Here is a 23,464-nt window from a genome sequence, read left to right as displayed (position 1 = left end):
TCCCCGACGTGACTTCGTCTTCACCAACGCATAAGATGCCCGCTGTCCCCGTAACCATCCCGACTCGATCGCCGTCTAAGCTCGGCGAAGAGACCGAGATGTTGATGTTCTAGTGGTTCCCGAAATGCCTACCCGACATCCAATGAGACAGTCCGGAGTCAGACCCTCTCAGCTCGGCGAGGAGCCCGAGGGGCAAAACTATCAGCGAACGGTTGGGTATCATTTGAAATACTCGAAGGGAAACCACTTACTTGGCCCGCCGGGGACTTGGTAGCATACTCACATCTAAGAGTGAACGCCGAACCCCCCGTTTAAAAGACCGATAACCAATGATGATATTTTAGTGCGATATTTTTATGTAACCCAAAACTATAACCAAGCAACCAAGCGAGCCCAAGCGTACTGTAACTACCTTACTTGCTCGCGAGGCACTGCACTCTTTAAGGCGTGCGCCCACGCACTGCCCCTGTTGTCCTTGTCGACGTTTTGAAAAACCCAAAATCCAGAGCTGACTATATAGGTACAAAACCCCCCTCCTCCTCCTCCTCTACTTTCTTCACAACTACCAAGGTTATTCATACCTCTACCTGAGATTCTCCTTTCAACTCCTTTATCCCAAACCTAGACAAGTCGCTTTCGCCTCATCGACACCATTAGCTCACTGAGCTTGAGTAACGCCAACCTGGGCAATCAGCCCTTGGTTGAACTCGTTCATGATGCTTTCGTCCGCCTGAATGGATGTCATCATCTGTTCCTGGGTATAGCCGACCCAGAAAGCCGGGGTGATCTGCTGTGCCTTCTTTTGGCGGTAGATCTCCTGCGCCACGCCCTTGACCTGGCCCCAAGCCGTATTGGCCGCCTTCCAGACCTTGCTGAGCTTGTTGAGGGCGCCGATGTTCAGCCGGATTTGCTGGCGGAGGTCGGCCTCATCTTCGATCATGTAAAGGGCCCACTTGGAGAGGTGGACGATGGAAGAGAGAGTCACGACGCAGGTGAAGAAGTGCGTATGGCTGGTCACGGGAACAGCTTGCGTGACCATCTTGCTGATCTCGTAGGCAGCCGTGACGGTGTGCTTGGTATGGGCGTTGTATTGATCGCCTGAGCGGACGGGCCTGTGAGGCGCGCAAGAGTTGACAGCTTGGACTGGCGAAGAGTCAAGCTGGGAAAGAGGCTGGTGGAGCATAATGGTGCACCTGTTGGTTGTGAAGGGCATCAGTACACATTCTGGACATCCCTTTCTCGGGATTCGTGCAGTGATGATGACTTACGCATGGGTGATAAAGTGTGCTTGGAACATCATCTCATCAAGCTGGCAATTCGGATCGAGATCATCCCTTTTGTTATCCGGAAGATGCATTCTCCAGTTGGACAGATGCGCCTCCATCTTGTCCACCTCTGCCGCATCCGGGAACATGACGTTCGGCATCCGCATCAACCTGCCCAGATTTCTGGCTGCCGCAACACGATACGCAAACGATGAGAACTCTCGGTCTTCGTCCAGGAACTCCTTGTCGTCAAATTCCTCAAGACTCATCGGTGAAGGGATGCACTGGAAGCAGTCTCAGGTTAGTCAACTTTGAAACATCGGTATCTCATTGCTGGGAAACACATACCCCTTTGTGGTACTCCTCCTCCTCGCAGGGAAGGCCAACGTCGGTCATGATGTCAAACAACAGGAAGTTGGTCACCCGGTGAACACCAGCAATCATGCCATCGCAGATATAGAGATCCCACCAGGTTCGCCGCCAACTTTCCTCCATGATCGGATCGCCTCGGCCATGCATCACAGCAAATTCACGCTTGTTGAGGTCAATCTCAATGGCATATCTTTCACAAATAGCAAGGAGTTCCCGAGCTTTTGCTTGCTCGCAACTGCCGTCCAAGCCAATGATGATAAGCAAGAGCGCCTGGATCAAGAATCCGTCCTTGCGCACACCTTGGGCGTAGCATAGCTGTATGGCTTCATCCAGAAACCTTGCCTTGGCAGGGCCTGCATCAACGTAGAGGGAACCGATATATCTCATGGCGGCCATCACTACCGAAAGGTTTGGCTCTGAGTTACTTTTAAGCAATTCAAGCAAGTTCCTCTTGGGCAAGACGAACGGATGACCGGCATGGAAATAGTGGTAGAAAGCCTCGAAACAACGCTCTGGCAAAGTTGCTGCCGGAGGCTGAATGGGCGGAGCGGCCTGTGTCGCCAATGCCATAGCGGTGCTGTCCATCATATAGTTGTTCCTGTAGACTGGGATGCTCGCAACGGAGGGGGTTGACGGGAAGGAGAGCTGCGACTGGTCCGACAGAACGATGGAAGGGTTGAAGGCATGAACGGAGGGTGTGGCCATGGTAACAGGCGCATGTCCCAACATCATGGGGCAGCTGTCAGGAGTAGTCCCCGAGTAAGGGGGCGATGAGGACGCATGCCGCTTATTGGGATTGGCGCCGGGAGTAGGGTTATTGGGGTTTCTGCGAGGGCCCTTGTACCCACGGCGGGAGGCAACATAGGCACATTCGGCGACGATGCCGGTCGCGGTGCAACGGCCACACGGGTGACTTCCATCGCATCTGAGATGTTTGGTACGCTACATACGGCCGAGTTTTGTTAGCACACATGCCACCACTTTTTTAAGAAACAATCTTATAATCTGGAATGACAAACTCACACAAGGGAGACAGGCCGCTGGAACGGAAGGAGGAGGAGCCGATGGCTGCGATGTCGTCGTAGCCACCGACCCGTTCCGGACGGTGCCCGAGGAGGTCGCCGTCCCCGGGCTGTCGCTGGACACCGCGGGCGAGCTGCTACTGGAGGCGCCGTTGCAGTGTGGAGCTTCTGGCGAGAAGGGCTCCATCGTCGGCAATCAGTCTGGCTAAATTCAGAGTAAAATCGGCGATGTTGGGTCGTGCTTGCTGGTACGTCTCGTGCTACTAAAAGGACGAGTCGACGCGATGGGGTGAGAGCCGATGTGACGAGCTGACGAGATCGAACGATGGACGTGTTTTAGTTCGGGTCGGGCGGCAGCAAAATCGAGGGTTAGACCAAGCTCAGGTCAACGATGTACCGGCTGCTAGCTTGGCTGTATATAGGCTGGTTCGGGGTGTCTTGGCTTGATGGGACCATCCGGCGCCCGCGAAATTGGATGATCGATATGGCGTAACGCGGTCTCCTCGAGCACGCCCCGAGGACAGAAACCGGGCAAAGATGTGTTGGAGTTGAAGAAGGTCTTTCCGAGTGGATGCCCCTGGAGGAAGTCGGTTTGTTAGCATCTAGCTGGGTTTACGAGGGTCCCTCGCCGGTTGCGACAACGTGGGTGCGTGGGTATCTCCCGAGGCCTTGTGGTCGGGTCTTGACCTCAATTGGCGTGCTCTGCCCTGTCCCTGCGCGGCGGAACCTCTAAACTCTGTCTGTTCGGGTATCTCCATTTTGTGGGGTAACTGCCTCAACCGCCCCAGGAAAATCCCGCCACAGAAAGGTCCGCCGGCCGAGTAGACACCGACCTACCGCGGAACTAACTATCCGAATACACAGACATAGCCTTCTGTTGGTAAGAATTCGAGGTGGTTCTTACCTTGCTGGCTGCTTGAAAGACTGGAAAATTGTCTCGGAGGACGGATCTCGTGTTTTTTCTTCGATATAATACGGTCCGTGGACTGTAGTACAAGCTCGGAGTTGAGGCTGAGGGGTTGCGTTGTTTCTCTGGGAGGACCCTGGGATTTGCAGGCAGGGGGCTTGAAGATAGAAAGGAGACTAAAAGAATCCAGAGAGGCCTGGCCCCGTGCCCTGTTTATGTTTCCTTGGACAATTGACCGTTGGAAGCCAGTTCAGAGATAAGTTCAGAGAGGAAAAAGAAAGCAATCGGCATGTGCATGCATGCTTCAACCCCCTTTCAACCCATAGTCGAGTAAATGCCAAGTCCGAGATTCTTCAACTTCGAATCACGGCCTCGCCAGGAGCCACGCCGTGGCCGGTGAAATCGACGGCTTGTTGGCCAAAGACAACTAGTGGGAGCTAGTCCGGAGTCTGACTGAGCGAGTTTTCCTATGGCGCCTGCTAACGGTTCGCAACGTTGAGAAAGAGGCGTGCATCGGGTCCTGGGCACCAATGTGCAAAGCAGAACAGTCAACGGTGCATACGCCTCGTTGACCATTTTCTTGTTGTTCTCTTTCTTTTTTCCGGACAACGGCGTCCCCGCGGTGAGGACGAGAGGGCTCAGAGAGGCTCAGAGGGTTGACGAAGATGGGGGTTCAAGCCTACCAACTGAAACTCAACAACTGGGCAGACGCGATTGGCTGAGCAGACCCGCCCTTGCAGGTCAAACAATGGTCTCTACGACGCTGGCGGATGAACAAAATGCAGACTCTCAGGGGGCTCGGTCTTGGCCGGTGATGATTGGGGGGTCCTCGAGGGGGTGTTTCGGAGAGGGTGGAGGGAACAGTCCGGCAACCGGCACGCCTGGCACGCCAGACAAGCACTTTTGGCACTTTTTCGTCGTCGCTGTCCAGTGTTCTGCAAAGATTAGCGAGAAGGATTCGCGATTTCCAGAATCAGGCGTCTCGTGGTGGCCATGACCTGCATCGTTGCATGTGGTTGCAGTTCAAGGGGCCCCCTGGGGCTGCCCACGTTGCAAAACGGCCGGAGGATGTGTCTGCCAGCCTTGGACCGCCATGCCTTTGGGTACCGGTGTGTGGCGGGAGGGGCCGAGCCTAGTGTGGGTGGCTCCGAGGTCTTGGGCGGTTGAGGAGGGAATGTCCCAACTGCTACCACCATCTGCGATTCATGAACGATCATATGGTTGGAAGTTTGATCAAGTGGCATGGCCATGTCATCGAGGGACCGTAACAGTGTAGAGGTACGGTGTCGTCATCGTAGATTGTTGTTTCTCGACAGTGGCCTGAAGTGGTGGCGGGGCGCCCTGGGATGCCAGCCACAACCTGGAAGTTCTTGACTGTTAGTCTAAGTATTCGATACCCGAGTATCTCTAGATTGGAATAAGGGAAGTGGACGACGTAAAGTAGGTATACGTACCTCGGCTGGTGATCTTGGGAAGACTTCTTCGTCAGGTCTTGACGGATGGGAAATGCAAACACCATTCTCGGATTCTCGCAAGACCTCTAGCGGGATGGGCAGTGCCTCCTGGTGGGGTTCAAGGGACGCGGGGACAATGCCACTCAGCTGAAGACCTCGCTGTGGACGTACCACAGGACACTATAGGTAGACGACGGTGAAAAGCCCAATGCCATCATCATCACACCTTTCACCGAGATACGGGTACATATTTTCATGGGAAAGGGTAGGAGATGCGATGGATGAAACAAGCTACCCCAAGAATTTCAAACGGTTTTGGTTCCTGACGCGAGAAGGGGAATGCTAGGTTTGGTAGCTTGAACGCCTAAAACTAAGAACTGGTGGGGTACTGTACCCATTGTATGGTCCCCGTTTGTCATTTCGACAATCTGGTCCCGACGGTGGCGATAATAATGAGTTGACGACGGGATGTCGTCGAGTATTTGGAGTTGTTCAGTTGATTGATGGAGAGGAGAAGAATTTACCAAGAATGGGGATGTGAACTGAAGGCAAGACCTGTCACAGTACACTATCTCGCATCGCTAACATGCACGGCATCTAAGGCATGTTAGGGCATGTTAGCAAAGAATTGCACCTGCCATTTGAAGTCTTCAAACACCCGACCTTCATCTTACACGGAAGGTACGGGAATGGTTTGTCCGTTGCCGGCTCGAAGTTGATGGATGGATGCTCTTTCCCTGCCTGCCTGCTTTTGACTTTCTCTTCACAAAATCGAAATCGTCAAAAGAACAGCTGCGCACGGGCCTTTTTGCGCGTTTCTCATTTTCTTTTGGGCTCGGGCAACTGTGTTGGATTTCTCTCGAAGTTCACTCTTCAACTTCTTGCAGGAGATGTGTGTGCTCACAGACTGGGCAGCTTTCAACCATCGAGTCCCCAATCTCCGCGGCGACAAACACACAGCATAATGTTTTACTCTTCACCTGATTGACGGGTGTTGGAAAGGTCGTGATGAGTTCTGATACCTTGTCTATGCGAATCACCTCGAGGTACTAACTCAAACTCGACGCTCATCATCCTCGTCGTCGCCATCTTGATGACTGAAATGCGGCTTAGCCAGGCAGTCCAAGTCAGTTACCACCATTCTCTCCAGTTCTGGGACGTCATTGCACTTCTGTCTTTGCGCTTCGCCATACGGCATTTCCCTAGCGTGTTTCTTCGCCATCGCGGATCTTGAAACAGTCAGACACCACTATGGATGCTTGTGATTGGAGACAGTTGGCGATGGCTTGGCTATAGTGGGGGGTGTCATTCGCTAGTGGAACATCACGTCTTGGTGGTGCTGCGGCTTGCCTTGGGGCTGAGGGGTTGGCAAATCTCCTTTCAGTTCGGCCATCTTGGTGGTTTTCAATTCGTGGTCATATCTGGAGTTCATCCAATTGCCCTATCACCGAGAGTCTCTGGCCGTTCACCGAGGTCGAGATACGAAAAAGCGGCCATCAACACATATCTCAGGGCGCATTTTCACAAAGACCCTCAACATCTCGCCCATTGATATTATCCCCGTTTGGGCTCCGACAAAACTTCAGCCCATCCATCCAAGAGAGATTCACTCTGGCAAGATGGACCCAGTCTCGGCCGCAGGGCTGGCCATCAGCGTCGCCTCAATAGGATTGCAGGTGTATACTGGATGTGTCCAAGGCATCCAGCTCCTCATCACGGCCTTGAACATGCCAGAGGACTGCAAGTATCTCAACCTGCGCCTACGGATGGAACAACAGAGACTCTTTGCATGGAGCGAAACATCGGGCTTGGTTGACCTTGACGGCAAGAACCAGAAAAGGATCCTCGAGTCCAACACCTTCATCCTCCATCGGCAAACTGTCCTTGACCTGCTGGTCCAAGTCGAGTGCCTGTTCAAGGAGTTCAAACAACACCAAAAGAAGAACAAGTGTCTCCAGGTTGCTTCTGACCCCGACAATGTTCTATTGAACCCCGAACGTGATGCCGCCGAGGCAAACTTTCCCTTGCCTGAACGAAGGAGGAACTTCATCAAGAAAGCCATGGCAAGCCTCCGTGACACTTCCAAAGAGGTGACAACGAGGCTAAAGTGGGTAAGCTTCGACAAAGCAGCCTTTGAGCTGTTACTCTCGCGCTTTTCCGCCTTGAACGACAACATGACCAACATACTCGACGCTCGCATGCAAGTCGAGATCCATCATACCGTGCAGGACACCAATAGAGGGGTCCTCCAGCTGCACCATAAGATCGCCGATCTCTCAAGGCTCGTCATGGCACTAAACATCAAACTCGAAGCCAATTCTCCTACCACTCCCATCTCGCAAATGTCGGCAGAGCAAAGGCGAGCCAATGCTCAGGGGCTGCAGCTGCTTTCCCAGCTAGCCAAGTTCAAGGCCTTCAATGAGTCTATCGAGCCTGAAAAGAAGTCAACCCCCACTCCCTGGGATGAAGCGACGGCCATGTTCCTTGAACTGGGCAAGCCAAACAAACAAAAAGATCTCTTTCTTGACCGCTCCATGATACGGCTCGATCCCGATAACGAAGACTCGGACTTGCCAAGATGTGAAGCGACTCTCCAACTGCCAGGCGGTGCCCAGAAGAAGGTCTGGATAGAGTGGAAGGATTATGATCGTCAAAGACCACATGATCTTTCACCGCCCAAAAAAGTCATTTTCGAACGAGTCAGGAAGCTGGCGGCGCTTCTTAACCACACACCCAAGCCAGAAGAGTTCCGAACCCCCCACTGTCTCGGCTTCTTTGACAAAGCGGCTGGCATCAACGGTGCGGAAGATGATGATGATATTCGCAACATGAGATTGGGTCTGGTATTCGAGAGGCCACAAGAAGACGACCTACATACATCTCTGCCACCAGTCTCGCTTCATGATCTGCTCGAGACAAATCGCAAGCCTCGCGTTACGGATCGAATTAGGCTTGCCCATGCGATCAGTAACTGTCTTTTCTACCTTCACGCAGTCAACTGGCTGCACAAGGGACTTCGAAGCCACAATATCATCTTCTTCCGAACCAGCAGCGGTCATGTCGACTATTCCAAACCATTCCTCTCTGGTTTTGACTTTTCGAGGCCCGCTCGTGCTGACGAGGAGACGGATATCCCAGATGATGCCGAGCACAACCTATATCGACACCCTCTCGCCCAATCGACAGATCCAGAAGACCGCGAACGGTTCAAAAGAAGCTTCGACATCTACAGCTTGGGGGTTGTTCTTGTCGAAATAGCTCACTGGGCAACCATCGACAAGGTCCTTGGCATCAATATCAACGAGGCCAGGGTAAGACCCTCGATTGCACTAAAGGTGCGTGATAATCTGCTTGCTGAAGATAGCATTGCCGAGCTTGGGGCTACCATGGGAGAGATATATGAGCGTGCTGCTCGTAAGTGCATTGCTGGTGGCCAGGAGCTGGGTCTGTCAGAAGGCGATGAAGAAACCAACGACGCAGTCGCTGCCCGACTCTCGATGGTGCTCCACGAAGATGTCGTCAAGCGACTAGGCGATATCCATGTGTAAAAAAAAGGTTCAAATAAGCGTGCGGGCCACGCGAATAAAAGTTACAAGTCTTTATGCACCAACCTTTTGGGCAAAACACCGAAACAAAGAGTTCCAAAACAAATGCGCGACAATTTGCACAGTGGCCATCGGCACTTTTATACTCGCAGAGGGAGATCTCGATACTAAGCCACGAATGCCGATTGTCCAATAGGCGACCTAGAAATACTTCGGCATTTGGGTTCCTAGCGTCCCAAGAAGTATGTCGGTGGCGTCGAACACCTGGAGAACTTTAAGCAGACGATGATGGTTCAACGCGCACTCCACAAACCACAAACCACAGAATCCGCAAAAGCTGGACCTAGAAACATGAACGAATGGAAACTCGGCCCGTACGTGCGTAAACGGGTCTTTCACGTGGAAATTTGACACTGCAGGGGGCTCAAACGTGAAAGCGAGAAATGCATCCTCGTCCTTCTCCCGCCAAGACAACGCCGGAGAGTTGGACTGTAACGTGAACCCATGCCGTTGGGTCGGGGTAGATTAACCGTTGGTTGCTTTTCCCTCCAGATCCTTTCATGCAGGAAATCCCATGTAGGATTCGAGGATTCAACATCCACAAGTCCCGAGCTCTATCACCCATCCTTTTCGGGTCCCAGACGGCACACGGCATACATCGACAGACCATCACGTTCAAGCGGCTCGGGTTTAACAGAGATAAATACGCAACAAATCAGCAACAACCAAGTCGGGGTGATGGGATCCCAGAGAAGGGTGACTGCTTGTGACAGTCGTTATGAGTGGGTCATGTAACATGCTCATGTACAACACGCGTGACGTTTACCATCACGAAAATTGGACGGGGATTCGAATGGTGGCCAAGAGGGACCGGAGACATGGTGCCATTATGCTGCTACACGTGCCAATCGACCGGACAATGGAATAGATGAAGTCAAAAAAGCCCCAAATCAAGGGTCACGGAACCCCGCTCTGGGTTAGGTGCTCCCCCCATCGAGATACTTGTAAGCAAGTTGTCGGTATTCTCTCGCCAGGGACAAGGGTCATCTCCTGGTAACCGGCCAAGCTGATGCAACAACGTCCCGTTCGTGTACCGCAAGCGAGCGCAGAAAGGAAAGACACGGCTTATTCAGGTCCGTTATCCTGGGAATGGGTTGGTTGGGGTCCCCATGTGTTTCCCAACCGACTGGTTTTTCCCTCTCGTCTCGAGTTGAGGATGGCCCTTTCTGCTTGTTCCAAAAATTCCGAACCTACATCACGCCTACATCATACATAGCCGTCGTGTAGCAGTTGACAGACATCGCTATACGCACCGACACTCGACAATGGCTTTACTCGGTGCTCTCCAGGCGAGTGACTCGGTCATTAAACTGACTTTGTTTCTGGTATGTTGTCTTACCTTTATTCTCTTGGATGTGCCGACCTTCGGGTACTAGATCCATCAACTCTTGTCCCCACGAGCAACGGTTTAAATTTGGAACCATCTCAACGGTGGATCGCTGTTACGCAGAATAGTGGCAGCTAGCTCTTTTCGTTGTGATGGACTGGGGAACTTCATCTTGCCATCTATCTAACCGGACTCTAGGCTATTTCGACCTCCCTTGCCTTCGTGATACAACGGATATTTTTCCATTCGCTGTCCAGCTTCCCGGGACCATGGATCAACGCGATATCTCCCCTGCCCGAGGTGCTTGCCATCGTGGCAGGAAGACAACATGCCTACCATAGGAGGTTACACGAAAAATATGGTTCGTTCGATGTCTCATCTATCGCTGAAAATTCTTCCTGTCCTGCAATGACCATTCCCGCCACTCAATGCCCCTTCAATCCAAAGATGACGATCACTCTTGAGGAACCCTCTAATTGACCATAACTACACACAGGTTCTGTGGTTCGCGTATCTCCCAATGAACTCATCTTCTGCGGCGCCGATGCCTGGGATGATATCTACGGCAACAAGGTGAGTGGCTAGACACCCAAGATCAGCCAAACTACCAACATACTCACCTTATCCCAGCCCGGAAAGCCAGACATGGAGAAATCCCCTCTCCAAGCTGGCGGTCTTCCCCAACACATCCCCGCCCGAGCCCTCACTCTCGCGCCATGGAATGACCATGTCCGCCAGCGAAAAGCCTGGGCCTACGGCTTCAGCAACACTGCCCTCCTCGGTCAAGAGCCCTTGATCCAAACGCACATCGACAAGCTGATCACCTCCCTGCATCGCTTAGCCGGCAAAGCCGGCGAGGTCAAGGCTGTCGATATGGCTGCATGGCTCACCTATACCACCTTCGACATCATCGGTGAGCTCTGCTTTGCCGAACCTTTTGGGTGCCTCGACAGCGGCGAGGCGGGCGAGTGGTCAACCAGCATCGTCAACATCGCCAACGCGGGCATGTACGACCAAGCCATGCGTCGACTTACGGGAGTCGGGACGTGGTTGACGGCGATCTTGGCCAAGAACCTGACGCCGAAGAAGTATACGGCGTGGAGAGAGGCGCATTTCCTAAAGGCGAGAGAGAAGACGATGCGCAGGCTGGCGGATAAGGATCGTGAGCATAAGGACTTCATCTACTATGTGTTGAGGAACAACGAGGCGAAGGCGCTGTTGAGCGAGTTGGAGATTGTGATGAACACGGCTTTGTTTACGTGAGTCTTCCTGCCCCTGAACTGGACGGCGGGTCAGGCGCTAACAACACCAAACACACAGTGCGGCAGGAAGCGATACCACGGCTACCATGCTAGCTGCTTGGACGAACTTGATGTTACGGAACCGAGACAAGTATAAGAAACTCGTTGACGAAGTACGCGGTACTTTCAAGTCTGCGAGTGAGATCAGCTGGGCCACTGTCAAAGATCTACTGTATTTGAATGCCGTCAACCAAGAAGTCCTGAGAATTTGCGCCCCCGTGCCGACCAACCTTTGCCGTGTCGTCCCTCCTGGTGGTGCCGTTATTGACGGACGCCCAGTTCCCGGTGGAGTAAGTCTTCTTTCCTTTCCTCCTCTCTCCTTTGCCCCCTATCACCAACTAACACCCCCCAAGACAACAGTCTCCCTCTCCCCCTGGGCCGCCACCCACCTCCCGCTCAACTTCTCTCGACCCCTCGACTTTCTTCCTGAGCGCTGGCTTTTCTACTCCTCCAACACTTCCAACTCTCCCAACTCTTCCCATCTCTACTCTTCCAAACCCTCTCTCCCCAGACCCAACCAATCCGAATTCACAACCGACAAACCCCACGCCTCCCAACCCTTCAGCCACGGCCCGCGCGGCTGCATCGGCAAGAACCTGACCAACATCGAGCAGCGACTAATCATGGCTCATTTGGTCTGGCACTTTGATTTGGAAATTCCCGAGGGGGAAACCGAGCAAAAAGAAAATGAGAAGTGGGATTCGAAGGGTGATATGGAGGGGTTGAAGGCTTGGTTGGTTTGGCAGAAGCCTGCGCTGTGGGTGAGGTTGAGGGTTGTGGACCGCGAGAGGGAGAATTGGACGGCTAGGGATCGGTTTGTGGTTGAGGGGGTGGTTAATGGGGAGTACTAGGACTTAGGGGGGACTGTGATGGGTTGGAAAAAAGAGGGATTTGGGTTGCAAAAAGTTGTTCTGTTCTGTTTTGGGTTGTCTTCTGTTCTTTGCTTGGCCTGAGTGGGAAGCACTCTCTTGGTTGTTATCGGGTTGGATGCTTACATGACGTTCATCGAGTTCTTTTCTTTTCTTCTTCTCCTTCTTCTCCTTCCTTCTTACTCTTTGGGGTCTTCTGAAGTTCCCGATCTGTTCCCTCCCTCCATTCTTCATCATATTTCTCCCTCTTTCGTCTTCGAGGGCCTCTTTTTGTTTATTCTTCACGACATGATAGCTATGAATGCTCTGCGAAAAGGCGCTGACGCTAACGAATATGTTGTTTCTGTTGTCATCTTTCTCATCTAAAAGCATCGTTTGTATCGATACCATACCTACTAAGCTACTCCTTGTTCATCATTCAGTTCCCCTTTTCAAAATAGAGTCCCTCACAGTAAATGAATCAGTCCTTACCCAATCCTTTGGAATCAGCGCCAAGCCAAGCACCCAGGGCGCCCCAAACGACGCTGAGTAACCCATGGTCCCATCCATTTGACAAAGCTTCCGACTTACATAGCTCCTTACCCAATCGGGTAGTCACAGCGACCTCCTTCTTCCTACTGGCAACCTGACGTTGCTTGGGAATCTGTTATCCAATGTTTAGACATCGCTTAAAGATCCCGTTCCATGAGCTTGAAGGAGTGAATGTTGAACACGAGAGTGGACTGGAATTTCATCGCGCTTTGACAGGCGGGTTATGTAAGTTGCTGAGTAAAGATGAGGGGAATGCTTGACAAGTTGAGTGGGCATCTGTTGTGATCCCCCATGAATTTGGGAATGGGAAAGGGAAAGCGGCGAATGGATCGTGTGTGTCACCCAGATTCTTAGCTGGAGATGGGGTTCTTGAGGATGTATAAGAAGGGGAGGGAGGCATGGTCTCGAGGAATGATACCGGAATGAGCAGTAGCAGCAACAGCAGCATCACTTTCACCAGGTTCTTCTCATCTCAACTTCCATCGCAGATACTGGAACGACATCTATCGACCAACATGAAGTTCAACGTCGCAACTCTCCTCTCCGCTGCCTCTCTCTTGGCCGGAAGTGCCATGGCCGACAGTGAGCTAGCTCCCAAGATATATTATATTACCTTCCAAGTGATATCGAAGACACTAACCGTGCCTACCTAGGCTACCCATGGGAGCGACTTGAAAAGGACAACTCCGTCCTTGTCATTCTCGACCTCCAAGAGGGTCTCTACCAACTCGCTCGCGACTGGGGTACTTACTGTCTCCTTCTCCTGTTTTCCTTCCCCTTCCCTCTCCCTCTCCCTCTCCAACAACCAAACAACCAACAACCACTAACACCCCCATCACGATCACCCAACAGACGCAACCCTCTACAAACAAAGCATGATGGCTCACGCCTCCCTCGCCACCGTCTTCGACATCCCCGTCATCATGTCCACATCCGCCGAGACTGGTAAGTCTCTCTCTCTATACCCTGTCCCCCCCCCCCCCCTCTTTTCTCCTCGCCTCCTCGCCTCCTCGCCTCCTCCTTCCCCCTTCCTCCCCCATCCATCCCTATGCTAACAATACCCTCAACCACAACAGGTCCCAACGGCCCCCTCCCCCACGAAATCCTCACCCTCTACCCACCCACCACCCCCCTCATCAAACGCCAAGGCGAAGTAAACGCCTGGGACAACCCATCCTTCGCATCCGCCATCCGCGCCACCAACCGCACGCAAATCATCCTCGCCGGCATCGTCACCGATGTCTGCACGGCTTTCTTAGCCCGCTCCTTGCGCGCCGAGGGCTACTCGGTGTGGGCGAACCTGGAAGCTTCCGGGACGACGACCAAAGAAATCCGGGAGATCACCAATGATGCATTGATCAGGAGTGGAGTGAATGTGGTCAGTTTGTTTGCGATTGTGTGTGATTTGATGCGGGATTGGAGGAATACACCCGGGGCGAAAGAGTTGATTCCTTGGTTGGATCGCTATCTGCCGGCGTATGGGATGGTGGCGAGGGCGCATAAGGCGGCGGTGGAGGGGGGGGAGGTGCAGCCCGGGGAGGATTTTTTGGATGAGTAAGGTAGGTAAGGGGGAGGTGGGTGGGTGGAGGATGAAGGGGGCAGGAGAGGAAGGAAGGGAAGGTGGGCGGTGGGGAGGTGGAGAACGAGAGAGGAAGAAGGAAGGGAGGAACAGGTTGTGACGGGAGTTATGGGGCTGGAAGTTGCGATGTTGAGGTTTGGAAATAGGCTGGGGAAGAAGGTGCAAGGACATGTGGAGGGAAGGAAGGTGCAATTTTGGAGTGCTTGCTGTATGTGAAACTGAAACGATAGAGCATTCCAGAATCAAAATCACAAATAGCTTCTCTTTCGCAACTTCCAGACTTGCATTTCCGATCACCGTATCGATCGTGGCATGAGCAAGGAGAAGAAGAGCCCTGATGAAGGTGCGAAGGACACCATCTCGAGATTCCATGCTCCCGGACAGAGTGTCAACTTTTCACAGAAAGAAAGAAAAAAAGGGAGTGACAGCTGGCAATGGACGTGCACAATGACTGAACCCTGTACTGGATACCTATATGAACAAGGTTTTTTTTCTGCTACTGTACGCTATATGTGTGCTCTTTAATTTATGTGTCTCTATACCGTAGACATCACACATAAATTAAAGGGACCTTGTGAATGTAGGTATGAACCATTGAACTACCAAAGACGATACGATATGCACTGAGCCGCCGCCATGTTATATGCTTGAGTGAAGAGAAAATCAAATCCGTTTACTCCGTTTCATACAGTTTCATCCCAATCATAACATGACATGACATCGTAACATCATAAACCAGAACCAGGAAATACAAGTAACCTGCTCGCTTCCTTTTTATGAACCCGCTTAAAAGAGACGTCCAACGCCGCCAACTGAGATAGCCGAAGAGAGAAATACCAATTCGCAAAACAAACCCAAGCTAAGAGCTCATAGAGCCTTCTATCTAAATCCCAAAATGCCTGCCTAGGTATCAAAAAAGAGTCAAAAGAAATTTGTCCAACAAGAAGAGAAGAGTCGTAAGTCGTTAAGAACCCCGTTCCCAAGAAGAAGAAAAGCGCCCTTGTACAAAAACAACCAGAGAAAACAAAACCGGTATATCCGCCCATTCCATCCTCAGTATATGATACTGTTGATCTCATATCAGCCCCAAAACTTTTCAAACTCAAAAACTTTTCTTTCCAGAAGTCCTAACCATTTGCTTTTCCCGCCTAGTTCCCATTTTTCCTTCCCTTTGTACATTCAGCCACTGTCAACAAGTAACTTCTTTCATCCCCTAATCCAGTGGTTTTCAACTTCCTCAACTTCGTTTGCGGGATAGTCCTGAAGGTGACGCATCAGCGCCCCTGACAGTCCATTCCATGACCTCTGGTCCGGCATCAATGCGCTAGAGTCTCAAGTAGGTCCATGGAGCCCATCAGACCTTGGTCCGGATCATCCTCACTCCCGGCACAACAATGGCTCATGGGTCGGCCTCGACTCGGCGCGGCGAGGTGGCTAGCCCGTCACAGCTTTGTGGCCAGGAGTGGTCCAGTACCGTCCTTTGTTTGACGTTGACTGGTTCAAGTGACCTAGCACTTGAAGAGATCGTGGACTCAAAGTCCAGGAGGCTATCTCCAGGAAGTCGGTTGGTAGTCGTCATTCCAAACCAATGTCTAATCATCCAGTCAGTAAAGTCTGTCATGTTTGAGGTGAAGATGGTGAACTTACCAGAATATTTACATCTTCCAGCTGCGGGGCTGAACACCGTTGGAAAGGGCTTGGTGAAGCTTGCCCATGGCGGCCAAGTGCTCCTGAGCATCCTTGATGTATTGGAGGCTCTGAGGGTCCTCAGGCTGAAGGTATTCCTGGAAGATGCTCTGGAGAGCCTTCTGGTGCTCGCTCCACTGAGCACGGTGGACATCGGCCTGGGCCTCAGCCTTGCTAATCTTGTTGGCCGACTTGCGAGAGCTGGTCTTCTCCTGGGCTTCCTGCTTATCGCCCTCGCTCTTTCTCTTGCGGCCCCGGGAGGAAGTACTGGCTCCCGACGGGGGAGGAGAAGAAGCAGCGTGGGCAGTAGAGCCGTTGTCGTTGTGCACACGCCTCATGTGATCCCTCAAGTTCCATTGGCGGGGGAAGCCATGTCCGGGAAGCGAGCGTTCACATCCCTCATAAGTGCAGAGATAGGGCTTCTCTCCATGTCCATGCATGGCGTGGGCCTCACGCTCATGACGAAGAAGGCAAGCAGTAGAAGAGAAACGGGCGTTCTGGCACCCTTCAACCTTGCAGCGGTAGGGCTTGAGGTGAGAGTCAACGAACTTGCTGTATTGGTGGATAGTGGTTAGTCAAGTGGCTCGTAGGGAAAGCAGAAAAACAAAAGTATCTTACTCATAGTTGCACTTGAGCTTCTCGGGCTTGTGGTTGCAGTTGGTCTCACCCTCCCATGGGCAGTGGAAAAGACCGTCGGCTTGCGGAAGAGCGTTCTTGTAGAGATAGTGATCCCTGGCAGACTCACCATCACCGCTCATACGGCGAGCGCCGAAAGCAGGAGGAAGAGAAAAGGCATCTTCAATAGCAGGAATCACATTTCCATGGATATCCTCAGTAACATATTGCGAACCATTGCGGCTCATCCTGATGTTCCCATAATCGTAAGAGAGTGTCCCGGAAGAAGGCAAAACTTCGGTAGCAACATACCTGGGCGATTGGCCGGGAAGAACGGGAGAGATGGAGCTCGTGCTCTCCTCAGGGGAAGACACAGAAGGAACACCAGAGAAGACATCCCCCTCGAAGAAACCGGGAGAAGACATGCGCGAAGAGCCAATAGGGCTAGGAGAGCCCCAAGACTGAGGAGAGCTGCCAATCATGCCGGCAGTGAAGATCTGGGGGTTCACATGCTGGTTCATAGCAGAAGCTCCCATCTCGGTGGAGAAGGGAAGACCATCCGGCATGTTCATAATGCTGGTGTAAAATGCCGGGTGTCCATTGAATGATTCAAAATCCGGAGTAGAGAACTGGGGCACATCCATGATGCGGCCGTTTGTCAATGAAGCATCCTGATAACTGGAGCCATTGCCAGAGACATCAAGCTTGGACAATGCCGAGGAGGTAGAGATGAGATGAACCGACGGAACTCTCGACCTTCCTACCCTCTTGGTTGGGGGTGTCGACTTGGTGATCCTTTGCTTGTGGCTGCTAGTAGAGCTCTGGGAAGTCATGCGGCGCATGGGTTCCGCCTTTGGAACCTTGTCAACCGCGGCAGCAGCAGCATTCCACCTGGCTTGATAGTCCTCCATGGTCTCCGTTTGATCCGGCCTTGGTGTGTTCTGGCTGAAAGGAATAAAGCAGTCCTCGGCATCTCCAGTGGTATAGTAGTCTCCGGCAACAGTGAATTCGGAAAAGTTCTGTGGGCCTTCCGTTGTCGCATCCCAAGACGAACCGTTCAGGTCCGCTGGTCCTGTTTGACAGAAAGAAAACATCCCAGTAGCGGAGGGAAGCATGTTGGTTTGGGAAAAGCTGTAATCGCTGGGGAAGGGTTAGTATGCTATCAAATCAGATCCGGTTGTTGAAGTTGCGAAATAAGAAAGACCAAAGAAAAGCCGGAGTCCAGATGTCACAACTTTGTTCCTGCACATCGTTTCATGTTAGTTCTTGTGTTGCGGGTGAAGGGAGTGAGCATGAATACGGACCAACTGGGCTGCCAAAGCAGAGTATTTTTGGCGAATACGCCATCCAGATCCATGGAGTAGTTTGAACAGAAAAAGAAAACAGAAAATATCCAGGCAAATCCAGACAGTCCATATTGGTGACCAGGTCCGTAATGGCAAGACAAAAGAAACAAATCCGGCGTCAAAAACCATGGGTCGAAATGTCCAGAGGAAGTGAAAGTCCAAGGCATCACCGTCACACGCCTCTGTCTGATACAATAACATCAGGAACTGAGAACATGTTCGGATGTTGTCGAAGAGTCCAGGGGCCTTTGTTTGTCGAGAATCAAAAACCCAGGCATGCTGACGGATGATCCACAAAAGTCCTCGTTAAATCCAGGCGAGTGAGAAGAGAGAAATGGCGTCCGACTTTTCTGATGCTGGGCGAGTGACCGAGGGCGATTGATGCGACATCTCTCTAGCACCTCAAATCCCATTGCGAATAACTGCAAGGGACAGGGAACAGAGATGAGGACGCTGCATGGAAAAGCAGAAAAATGGAGAAATCCTGGCGTACAAGTGGTGTCCTTTTGGGTATCCTCGATTGTGACCGGTGTTTTGGCGTCTCCTCGATCCTTTGAACAGAAAAAAGCAAAATTCCGAACGGAAAATCCACGGCTGTTTGTCCGGCAAGGTGAAGTGGTCCACGGCGATAAATGGCGATTTTCCTTGTCCGGCAAAAATGTGAGATGATTGAATCGTCCGTTTGTCCGATACTCACCACAAGATGCTCCGAAGAGACATGCGAATGATATAACAGGAGAACACGCATGCATGAAAGCAGCAGTTCGTGAGACTCAATGAAGAGTCGCAAGTCCTTTGGTGGTTCAGTCCATGGCGTTTGAAAGTGAGATCCGGCAGTGTCTCGTCCGATGTGTGTCCTGTGATCCTCTGGGTCATATCCATGAAAACGGCTTCCATAGGCAATTCAGTAGTCCTCAAAACGGATATTTGTCAAGTCTCCTTTGGCCGAAGACGCCTCAAGCGCAGCCTGACTGAGGCGTTGCTATGGCGAAGTTGTTGTTGTCGAGATGGTAAACACACCGAACGCCTGAACAAAAGAAATAGACAAGACTTGACACGCAACATGAAGACGCAGAAGAAACGCAAAAAAAAACACAATGGGCCTCCCAGGTAGAAGATAAGAAAGCAGCGCAAAATACCTCGAGGGGGTGTGAACCTCATCCAGCTCAACGTGGGTGTTGTAGCCAGACATTGTGTTATCAGAAGTCCGTGGCACAACAATGGCAGTCATTCCTCGGGCTGTGTGTCCTGTGTCCAGTGGTGGCAATCTCTCCGGCAAGCACTCTGAGCAAATAACACTCGGAGCAGAGAGCAGAGAGTAGAGAAGAGTCCTGTGGGCTGAAAGTCCTTATGGCTTGAATTGAGAGTGAAGAGAGAAAAAGTCCTTTGGGCTCGAATGTGTGTCGTGAGACTCAACCTAGGGCTGTCGTGAAACACCTGGGCAGAGCGGGAAAGAAATCCTTTGATCCTGTGTGGGTTGTAGATCTGTTGATCTCCAGCTTTCTCTTTTGGAGTGGAACACCAGAACAGAAAGAGAAGGGACGCAAGATGACGAGATGAGGGGGAGGCAAGAGCTTGTAAAGAAGCTGAGGAAGGAACCGAAGAAGCGTCGAGAAGGGTTGGATCCGGATTTGGTGTGAGTGGTTCCTGTGGTTGTGTGTGCGTGTGGTCCAGGGCTGAGTCCAGTGAGGGCGTAGAGCAGCGGCGCTTGGTGGTTGGCTGAAGAGGGTCGTTGGGCACAAATCCAAGACGGGTTGGGCTTCGAAGAAAGTGCGGTGAGGAAATTTGGTCGAGGAAAGAGCAGCTGTTGGGCAGACGAGGGGGAAAAAGTCCGGTTTTAATGTCGAGCAGAACCGTCGCTCCTTCCCCTCGTTGCTCTTGATTTTCTCTCTTTTCTTGCGACCACCAGTGAGAAACCGAATCATTCCGTGCAGCCTTCCTTCCTCGTCGCAATCCCTCGGTCCTCTCAACCCCGGTCCCTTCACACCCTCACACCCCCCCTGGTTGCGAGCAGAGTGGTCGTCCAACTCATTCGACATCGCTTGCAGGGGAGCATCCATGGAATTGCACCCTTGACACCGGTGCAGAACATTGCATACCCCACTTTTCCCGCTCTGCCTCTGCCTGCTGTTGCTGTTGCTGCCGTCGTTTCGTCTTTCCATTTGCTTGTGAAATGCATCCAAAACACACCAAATCTCAACTCCAAACCAAATTCTCACCACTTTCCCACAGCCGCGCGGGCAAACTTCCCCCTCTTTTCCCAACCTCGCACCTCCTCCGCAATTTAATCGCACTTCTGCACCCGGCAGACTTGTCACATTCATTCTCGCAAAAATCATGATGTGAAAAAGCTGAGCTGGCACCACATCCTGCTGCACGTGCAATAGGCCCGCGGCTGACGAGGCCCGGCGTGATGGTCATGGTCCGGCGTCTGACTGGCCTGTTATCCTGTTTTCCGGCAATGCGACAAGCGAGGGAAGAGAAACATGGAGGGGGTATCAGGGTCTGCCAGCGGGGCTAAGGATGCCTCCCCGGCCTATCATGCCCGGTGACGATGGTTAGCCTGCAACCGGGGCCGGCTCTGAGACCGCATTGGCTGCCCTCGCCCGGCGTTGGATGGAATTGGCTGCAGCACATGGCTTGCCAACACATCAATGCAGATATCCCCCGGTCCCAGAGGCACCCCCCAGCCCACTTGTTTTCACTGAAAGGAGGGGTCTGACTCCGGGGTGTCAGGGTGTGTCTTGCGCGAATTGCGAATTATCGCTCCCACAACACCACCGCCGCCGTCATCAACATCAATATCACACACGCCCTTGGCGGTGATAAGATAACAGGGTGATGAGACAAAGGGAAATTGAGGCTGATGAGACTGATAGGGGGTGATTTGGCGGGAGATGATGATGCAACGAGAATACGAACAAGAAATATCCAGAGAAGCCGGCTATACCGATGAAAAGACACACCGGGCCTGCCAATATCAGCATCCCGGACAATTGCGATCTTCAACCGTCCGTGAGCCGGGTAATCTCATACTCAGCAGAGACAGACTCGAAACTTCGAAAGCCGTCTCTCCGTCTCTGCTCATCAATCTGCAATCTGGAATCTGGAATCTGATCAAAATCTGGATGATATGGAGCCAAAAATGCGAAAAATGTTTCAAAGGTTTCGGCATCTAACGCATGCGCCGCTGCAATGGTAGCCGCGCTGCACTGACAACGCGCAAATCCAAACCGACCCCCGCCTTGGATGGTGGTCTGCTCGGGATGCCTGCAGAAAATGGAAGACTGCCTCGTTGACAACTCATCAAGAGGCTTGGATCTGAGGAGACGAGCAGCCTCTTCGCAACTGGTCTCACCAAGTGCGTGCTCACCCAATCGCCAACCCGCATATCGTCAAGACCGAATGAGAGGCTCTCTCCCAGCCATTGTTGTCCCGGCGCTGCTTCCACAAGCCGTCTTTGCGACCTGAGTGGACAGCCATGCACCACTGAAGAAAGAGATGGCTTCCGTCATGATCCAGTCTCGAGGGCCGGATTGACAAACAGAAATGACAGCGGCACAAGATGGTCTGATGGTTACTGCTGACTATCGGCCTGCCGTGTCTGCTGCAAAGAGGCCGTCTGTCTGTTGATGGTTGTGTCCATGTCTGGTTGTCCGCCCGTCTGGATGGATGGGACTGCTTGCGACGACTTCCTGGCGGATGAAGCGGATAATCCAAATCTGCCTGCTGCTGTCGACGACGCACGATGCTTATCGATAGGTTATCGACGTGTGTGCGGCTTCGCGATACCTAGATGGGCGCAGAGGATGCGATGGTTTTGTCCGATATTCGACGACTTGTCGTTCTGACATGCATTGAGCCGCTTCCTGCATTGCCAGCGTGTAATGGAACCGCCTCATTTTTTGAAAGAATTTTTTTCAAAGCCGCATCGACACGATGCTACCCTCCACAGTCTCCACGATGTCCGTCACTGGCATGACCCTCGGCATGGATTTTGCCGACAGCCTCAAACCGCAACATCTGAGTGGCATATCTTAATTGCATCTGCACTCAATGTTTACCAATGTCTGCCAATGTCTGCCTCACGAGATAAGCTGGTTGGGCTTCACTTACCTGACCTCAATGGCGATGCGACAAAGGAGGCAATATAATGGTTCCGAATGCCATGGTGCCATTGACCATGACAGCGCCGATTTGCTCTTCGTCGTCGTTCTTTATGCACTCAACGGCTCATAAAGTTGATATGTCGCCAGCATCATGATTTCCATGCGCAAAGGCACCAATGCGTCCGATATCGTGGGTCATCTTGCAGGAGGGTCCAAAGAGGGTCCAAGGGAGGTCCAGTCATCGCCGTCGTCGTCCGGTCAAATCTCGCTGTCTCCCCAGAAGAATCTTCCAGCCAGGTTCCGTCTCGAGTCCTCGACCCAAACCGCCCTCTCCATCTCCTGTTCCAACGCCCCAATCGCATAATGGCCTTTTTCCATGTCCTTCCCTCACGCCCCATTGACTGCGCTCATCAGCTTTGTTGATATGGCGATCACCACCGCCGTCGCATTGCCATCGTTCAATTTTCGCCCCTTCATGTTGTCCAAGTGCGCCGACCGGCATGTGTCGAACCATTGCTCAAGTGGGACATGCCGAGGATGGACTCCGTCTTCTCCGATTGTGGTGAGCCGTGAACGGCAAGATCAGTCGTTGGTCTGGCCAGACCCTCGAATCGTGCAGATGCCGGTGGAACAACTTCGGCATCACCATATCGCTCCTCTCTTCGTGATAGGGATCAATTTGGGCCGGATCATCGTCGATAAGACCGGCGCATTACTCCAAGCTGTCCTTCGCGCCGTGTGTAGCCATGTCCGCAAGGCGACATTGTCGAAGAGGACGCGTCGAGTCGGTGGATTGTTGACGTGCCTGTGCAATGCAGCCATCGTAGCAAAAGTTGGTGATCGATTCCCTATTCACTCGCTCACCAGCCAAGCCCTTTGCACTCTCCCTTACCCAGTCCAATTGCGGTCCCCTTGCGCTCTCCTCGTCGCGTGAATCCAACACATTCCGATCCGATCATCAAGTCCAACGGCGGTTTCGTAGTATGGATCGTTTTGGAAGGCGTAACACATCGTGTGTAACCGGGCCACAATCGGAAGTGGTTGAAAAGGTGGGCATACCGATGAATGTCTCCGAGTGAACACCGGCATCAAGAACTCGGACACATTCGTAGGTGACTTGTTGAGACCTGAGGATGCGTCCAAATGTATCGAATTTTGCAGACGCAATTGATGGAGGATGTTGAAATCGTGAACCGAATGCCGGACGACAAAAGATGACGGAGGTGGCGAAATCGAGTGTTCGGTCAACAAACTGCTGGGCTGTTAGTGCACTGCCAAGTTGTTGTCGCGACCGTCACAAACTTCTTCGCCGAGCTTCCTTGATTCCAATTGCGCCCCGTTAACATCATTCCAATACCATGATGGGATGCTTCCTCAAGGGATGTCGAACGGTTAAGACACAATCGTTGGTCTTCAACCACAAGAGGCTGAGGCCATGACATCCTGCTTTGTTAGTGGCTTGATCATTCACGGCTG

General features: G+C 52.3%; 7 protein-coding genes across 7 annotated transcripts; 4 read left to right on the top strand and 3 right to left on the bottom strand.

Moving 5' to 3' along the window:
- Positions 1–658: 658 nt before the first annotated feature.
- On the bottom strand, positions 659–2,846 carry B0H65DRAFT_429999 (uncharacterized protein; the record flags this gene model as incomplete). The annotated part of the gene is made up of 4 exons (XM_062824856.1): positions 659–1,193; positions 1,269–1,549; positions 1,614–2,579; positions 2,661–2,846. 4 exons carry the CDS (start codon positions 2,844–2,846, stop codon positions 659–661), a joined length of 1,968 nt encoding a protein of 655 aa, XP_062679618.1.
- Positions 2,847–6,425: 3,579 nt separating this feature from the next.
- On the top strand, positions 6,426–8,819 carry B0H65DRAFT_267222 (prion-inhibition and propagation-domain-containing protein). The gene has a single exon (XM_062822700.1). The coding sequence runs from the start codon at positions 6,640–6,642 to the stop codon at positions 8,566–8,568; it is 1,929 nt and encodes a 642-aa protein (XP_062679617.1). The 5' UTR covers positions 6,426–6,639; the 3' UTR covers positions 8,569–8,819.
- Positions 8,820–10,252: 1,433 nt separating this feature from the next.
- B0H65DRAFT_267339 (cytochrome P450) lies at positions 10,253–12,264 on the top strand. Its single transcript, XM_062822701.1, has 4 exons — positions 10,253–10,313; positions 10,449–11,211; positions 11,273–11,543; positions 11,607–12,264. The coding sequence occupies exons 2-4, from the start codon at positions 10,598–10,600 to the stop codon at positions 12,102–12,104; spliced, it is 1,383 nt and encodes a 460-aa protein (XP_062679616.1). The 5' UTR covers positions 10,253–10,313; positions 10,449–10,597; the 3' UTR covers positions 12,105–12,264.
- A 904-nt stretch (positions 12,265–13,168) lies between these two features.
- On the top strand, positions 13,169–14,211 carry B0H65DRAFT_551104 (Isochorismatase-like protein; the record flags this gene model as incomplete). The annotated part of the gene is made up of 4 exons (XM_062829783.1): positions 13,169–13,235; positions 13,307–13,396; positions 13,506–13,598; positions 13,730–14,211. The coding sequence occupies 4 exons, from the start codon at positions 13,169–13,171 to the stop codon at positions 14,209–14,211; spliced, it is 732 nt and encodes a 243-aa protein (XP_062679615.1).
- Positions 14,212–15,571: 1,360 nt separating this feature from the next.
- On the bottom strand, positions 15,572–17,863 carry B0H65DRAFT_267145 (uncharacterized protein). Its single transcript, XM_062822699.1, has 3 exons — positions 16,537–17,863; positions 15,880–16,470; positions 15,572–15,824 (listed from the first exon to the last, which is right to left on the bottom strand). Exons 1-2 carry the CDS (start codon positions 17,646–17,648, stop codon positions 15,888–15,890), a joined length of 1,695 nt encoding a protein of 564 aa, XP_062679614.1. The 5' UTR covers positions 17,649–17,863; the 3' UTR covers positions 15,572–15,824; positions 15,880–15,887.
- On the bottom strand, positions 17,864–18,746 carry B0H65DRAFT_267144 (uncharacterized protein). Its single transcript, XM_062822698.1, has one exon. It carries the CDS (start codon positions 18,629–18,631, stop codon positions 18,080–18,082), a length of 552 nt encoding a protein of 183 aa, XP_062679613.1. The 5' UTR covers positions 18,632–18,746; the 3' UTR covers positions 17,864–18,079.
- A 3,301-nt stretch (positions 18,747–22,047) lies between these two features.
- On the top strand, positions 22,048–23,147 carry B0H65DRAFT_267129 (uncharacterized protein). The gene has a single exon (XM_062822697.1). It carries the CDS (start codon positions 22,365–22,367, stop codon positions 22,920–22,922), a length of 558 nt encoding a protein of 185 aa, XP_062679612.1. The 5' UTR covers positions 22,048–22,364; the 3' UTR covers positions 22,923–23,147.
- The last annotated feature ends 317 nt before the right edge of the window (positions 23,148–23,464 follow it).

Source organism: Neurospora tetraspora (assembly GCF_033439725.1).
Source record: "Neurospora tetraspora strain CBS 560.94 chromosome Unknown B0H65scaffold_6, whole genome shotgun sequence".
In the NCBI taxonomy this organism is placed as follows: Eukaryota; Fungi; Ascomycota; class Sordariomycetes; order Sordariales; family Sordariaceae; genus Neurospora; species Neurospora tetraspora.
The sequence above is the reverse complement of the archived record's forward strand: the minus strand, read 5'-3'. Positions and strand labels throughout refer to the sequence as shown.

Bases quoted from the DNA above. Each gene is read 5' to 3' on its own strand.
- B0H65DRAFT_267222 (XM_062822700.1), top strand. From the start codon at position 6,640: ATGGACCCAGTCTCGGCCGCAGGGCTGGCCATCAGCGTCGCCTCAATA.
- B0H65DRAFT_267339 (XM_062822701.1), top strand. From the start codon at position 10,598: ATGGAGAAATCCCCTCTCCAAGCTGGCGGTCTTCCCCAACACATCCCC. The intron at 11,212-11,272 runs GTGAGTCTTCCT...CCAAACACACAG, and splicing joins ATGAACACGGCTTTGTTTAC to TGCGGCAGGAAGCGATACCA. The intron at 11,544-11,606 runs GTAAGTCTTCTT...ACACCCCCCAAG, and splicing joins GACGCCCAGTTCCCGGTGGA to ACAACAGTCTCCCTCTCCCC.
- B0H65DRAFT_267145 (XM_062822699.1), bottom strand. From the start codon at position 17,648: ATGCTTCCCTCCGCTACTGGGATGTTTTCTTTCTGTCAAACAGGACCA. The intron at 16,471-16,536 runs GTAAGATACTTT...CCACCAATACAG, and splicing joins AAGCTCAAGTGCAACTATGA to CAAGTTCGTTGACTCTCACC.
- B0H65DRAFT_267144 (XM_062822698.1), bottom strand. From the start codon at position 18,631: ATGCATGCGTGTTCTCCTGTTATATCATTCGCATGTCTCTTCGGAGCA.
- B0H65DRAFT_267129 (XM_062822697.1), top strand. From the start codon at position 22,365: ATGTCCTTCCCTCACGCCCCATTGACTGCGCTCATCAGCTTTGTTGAT.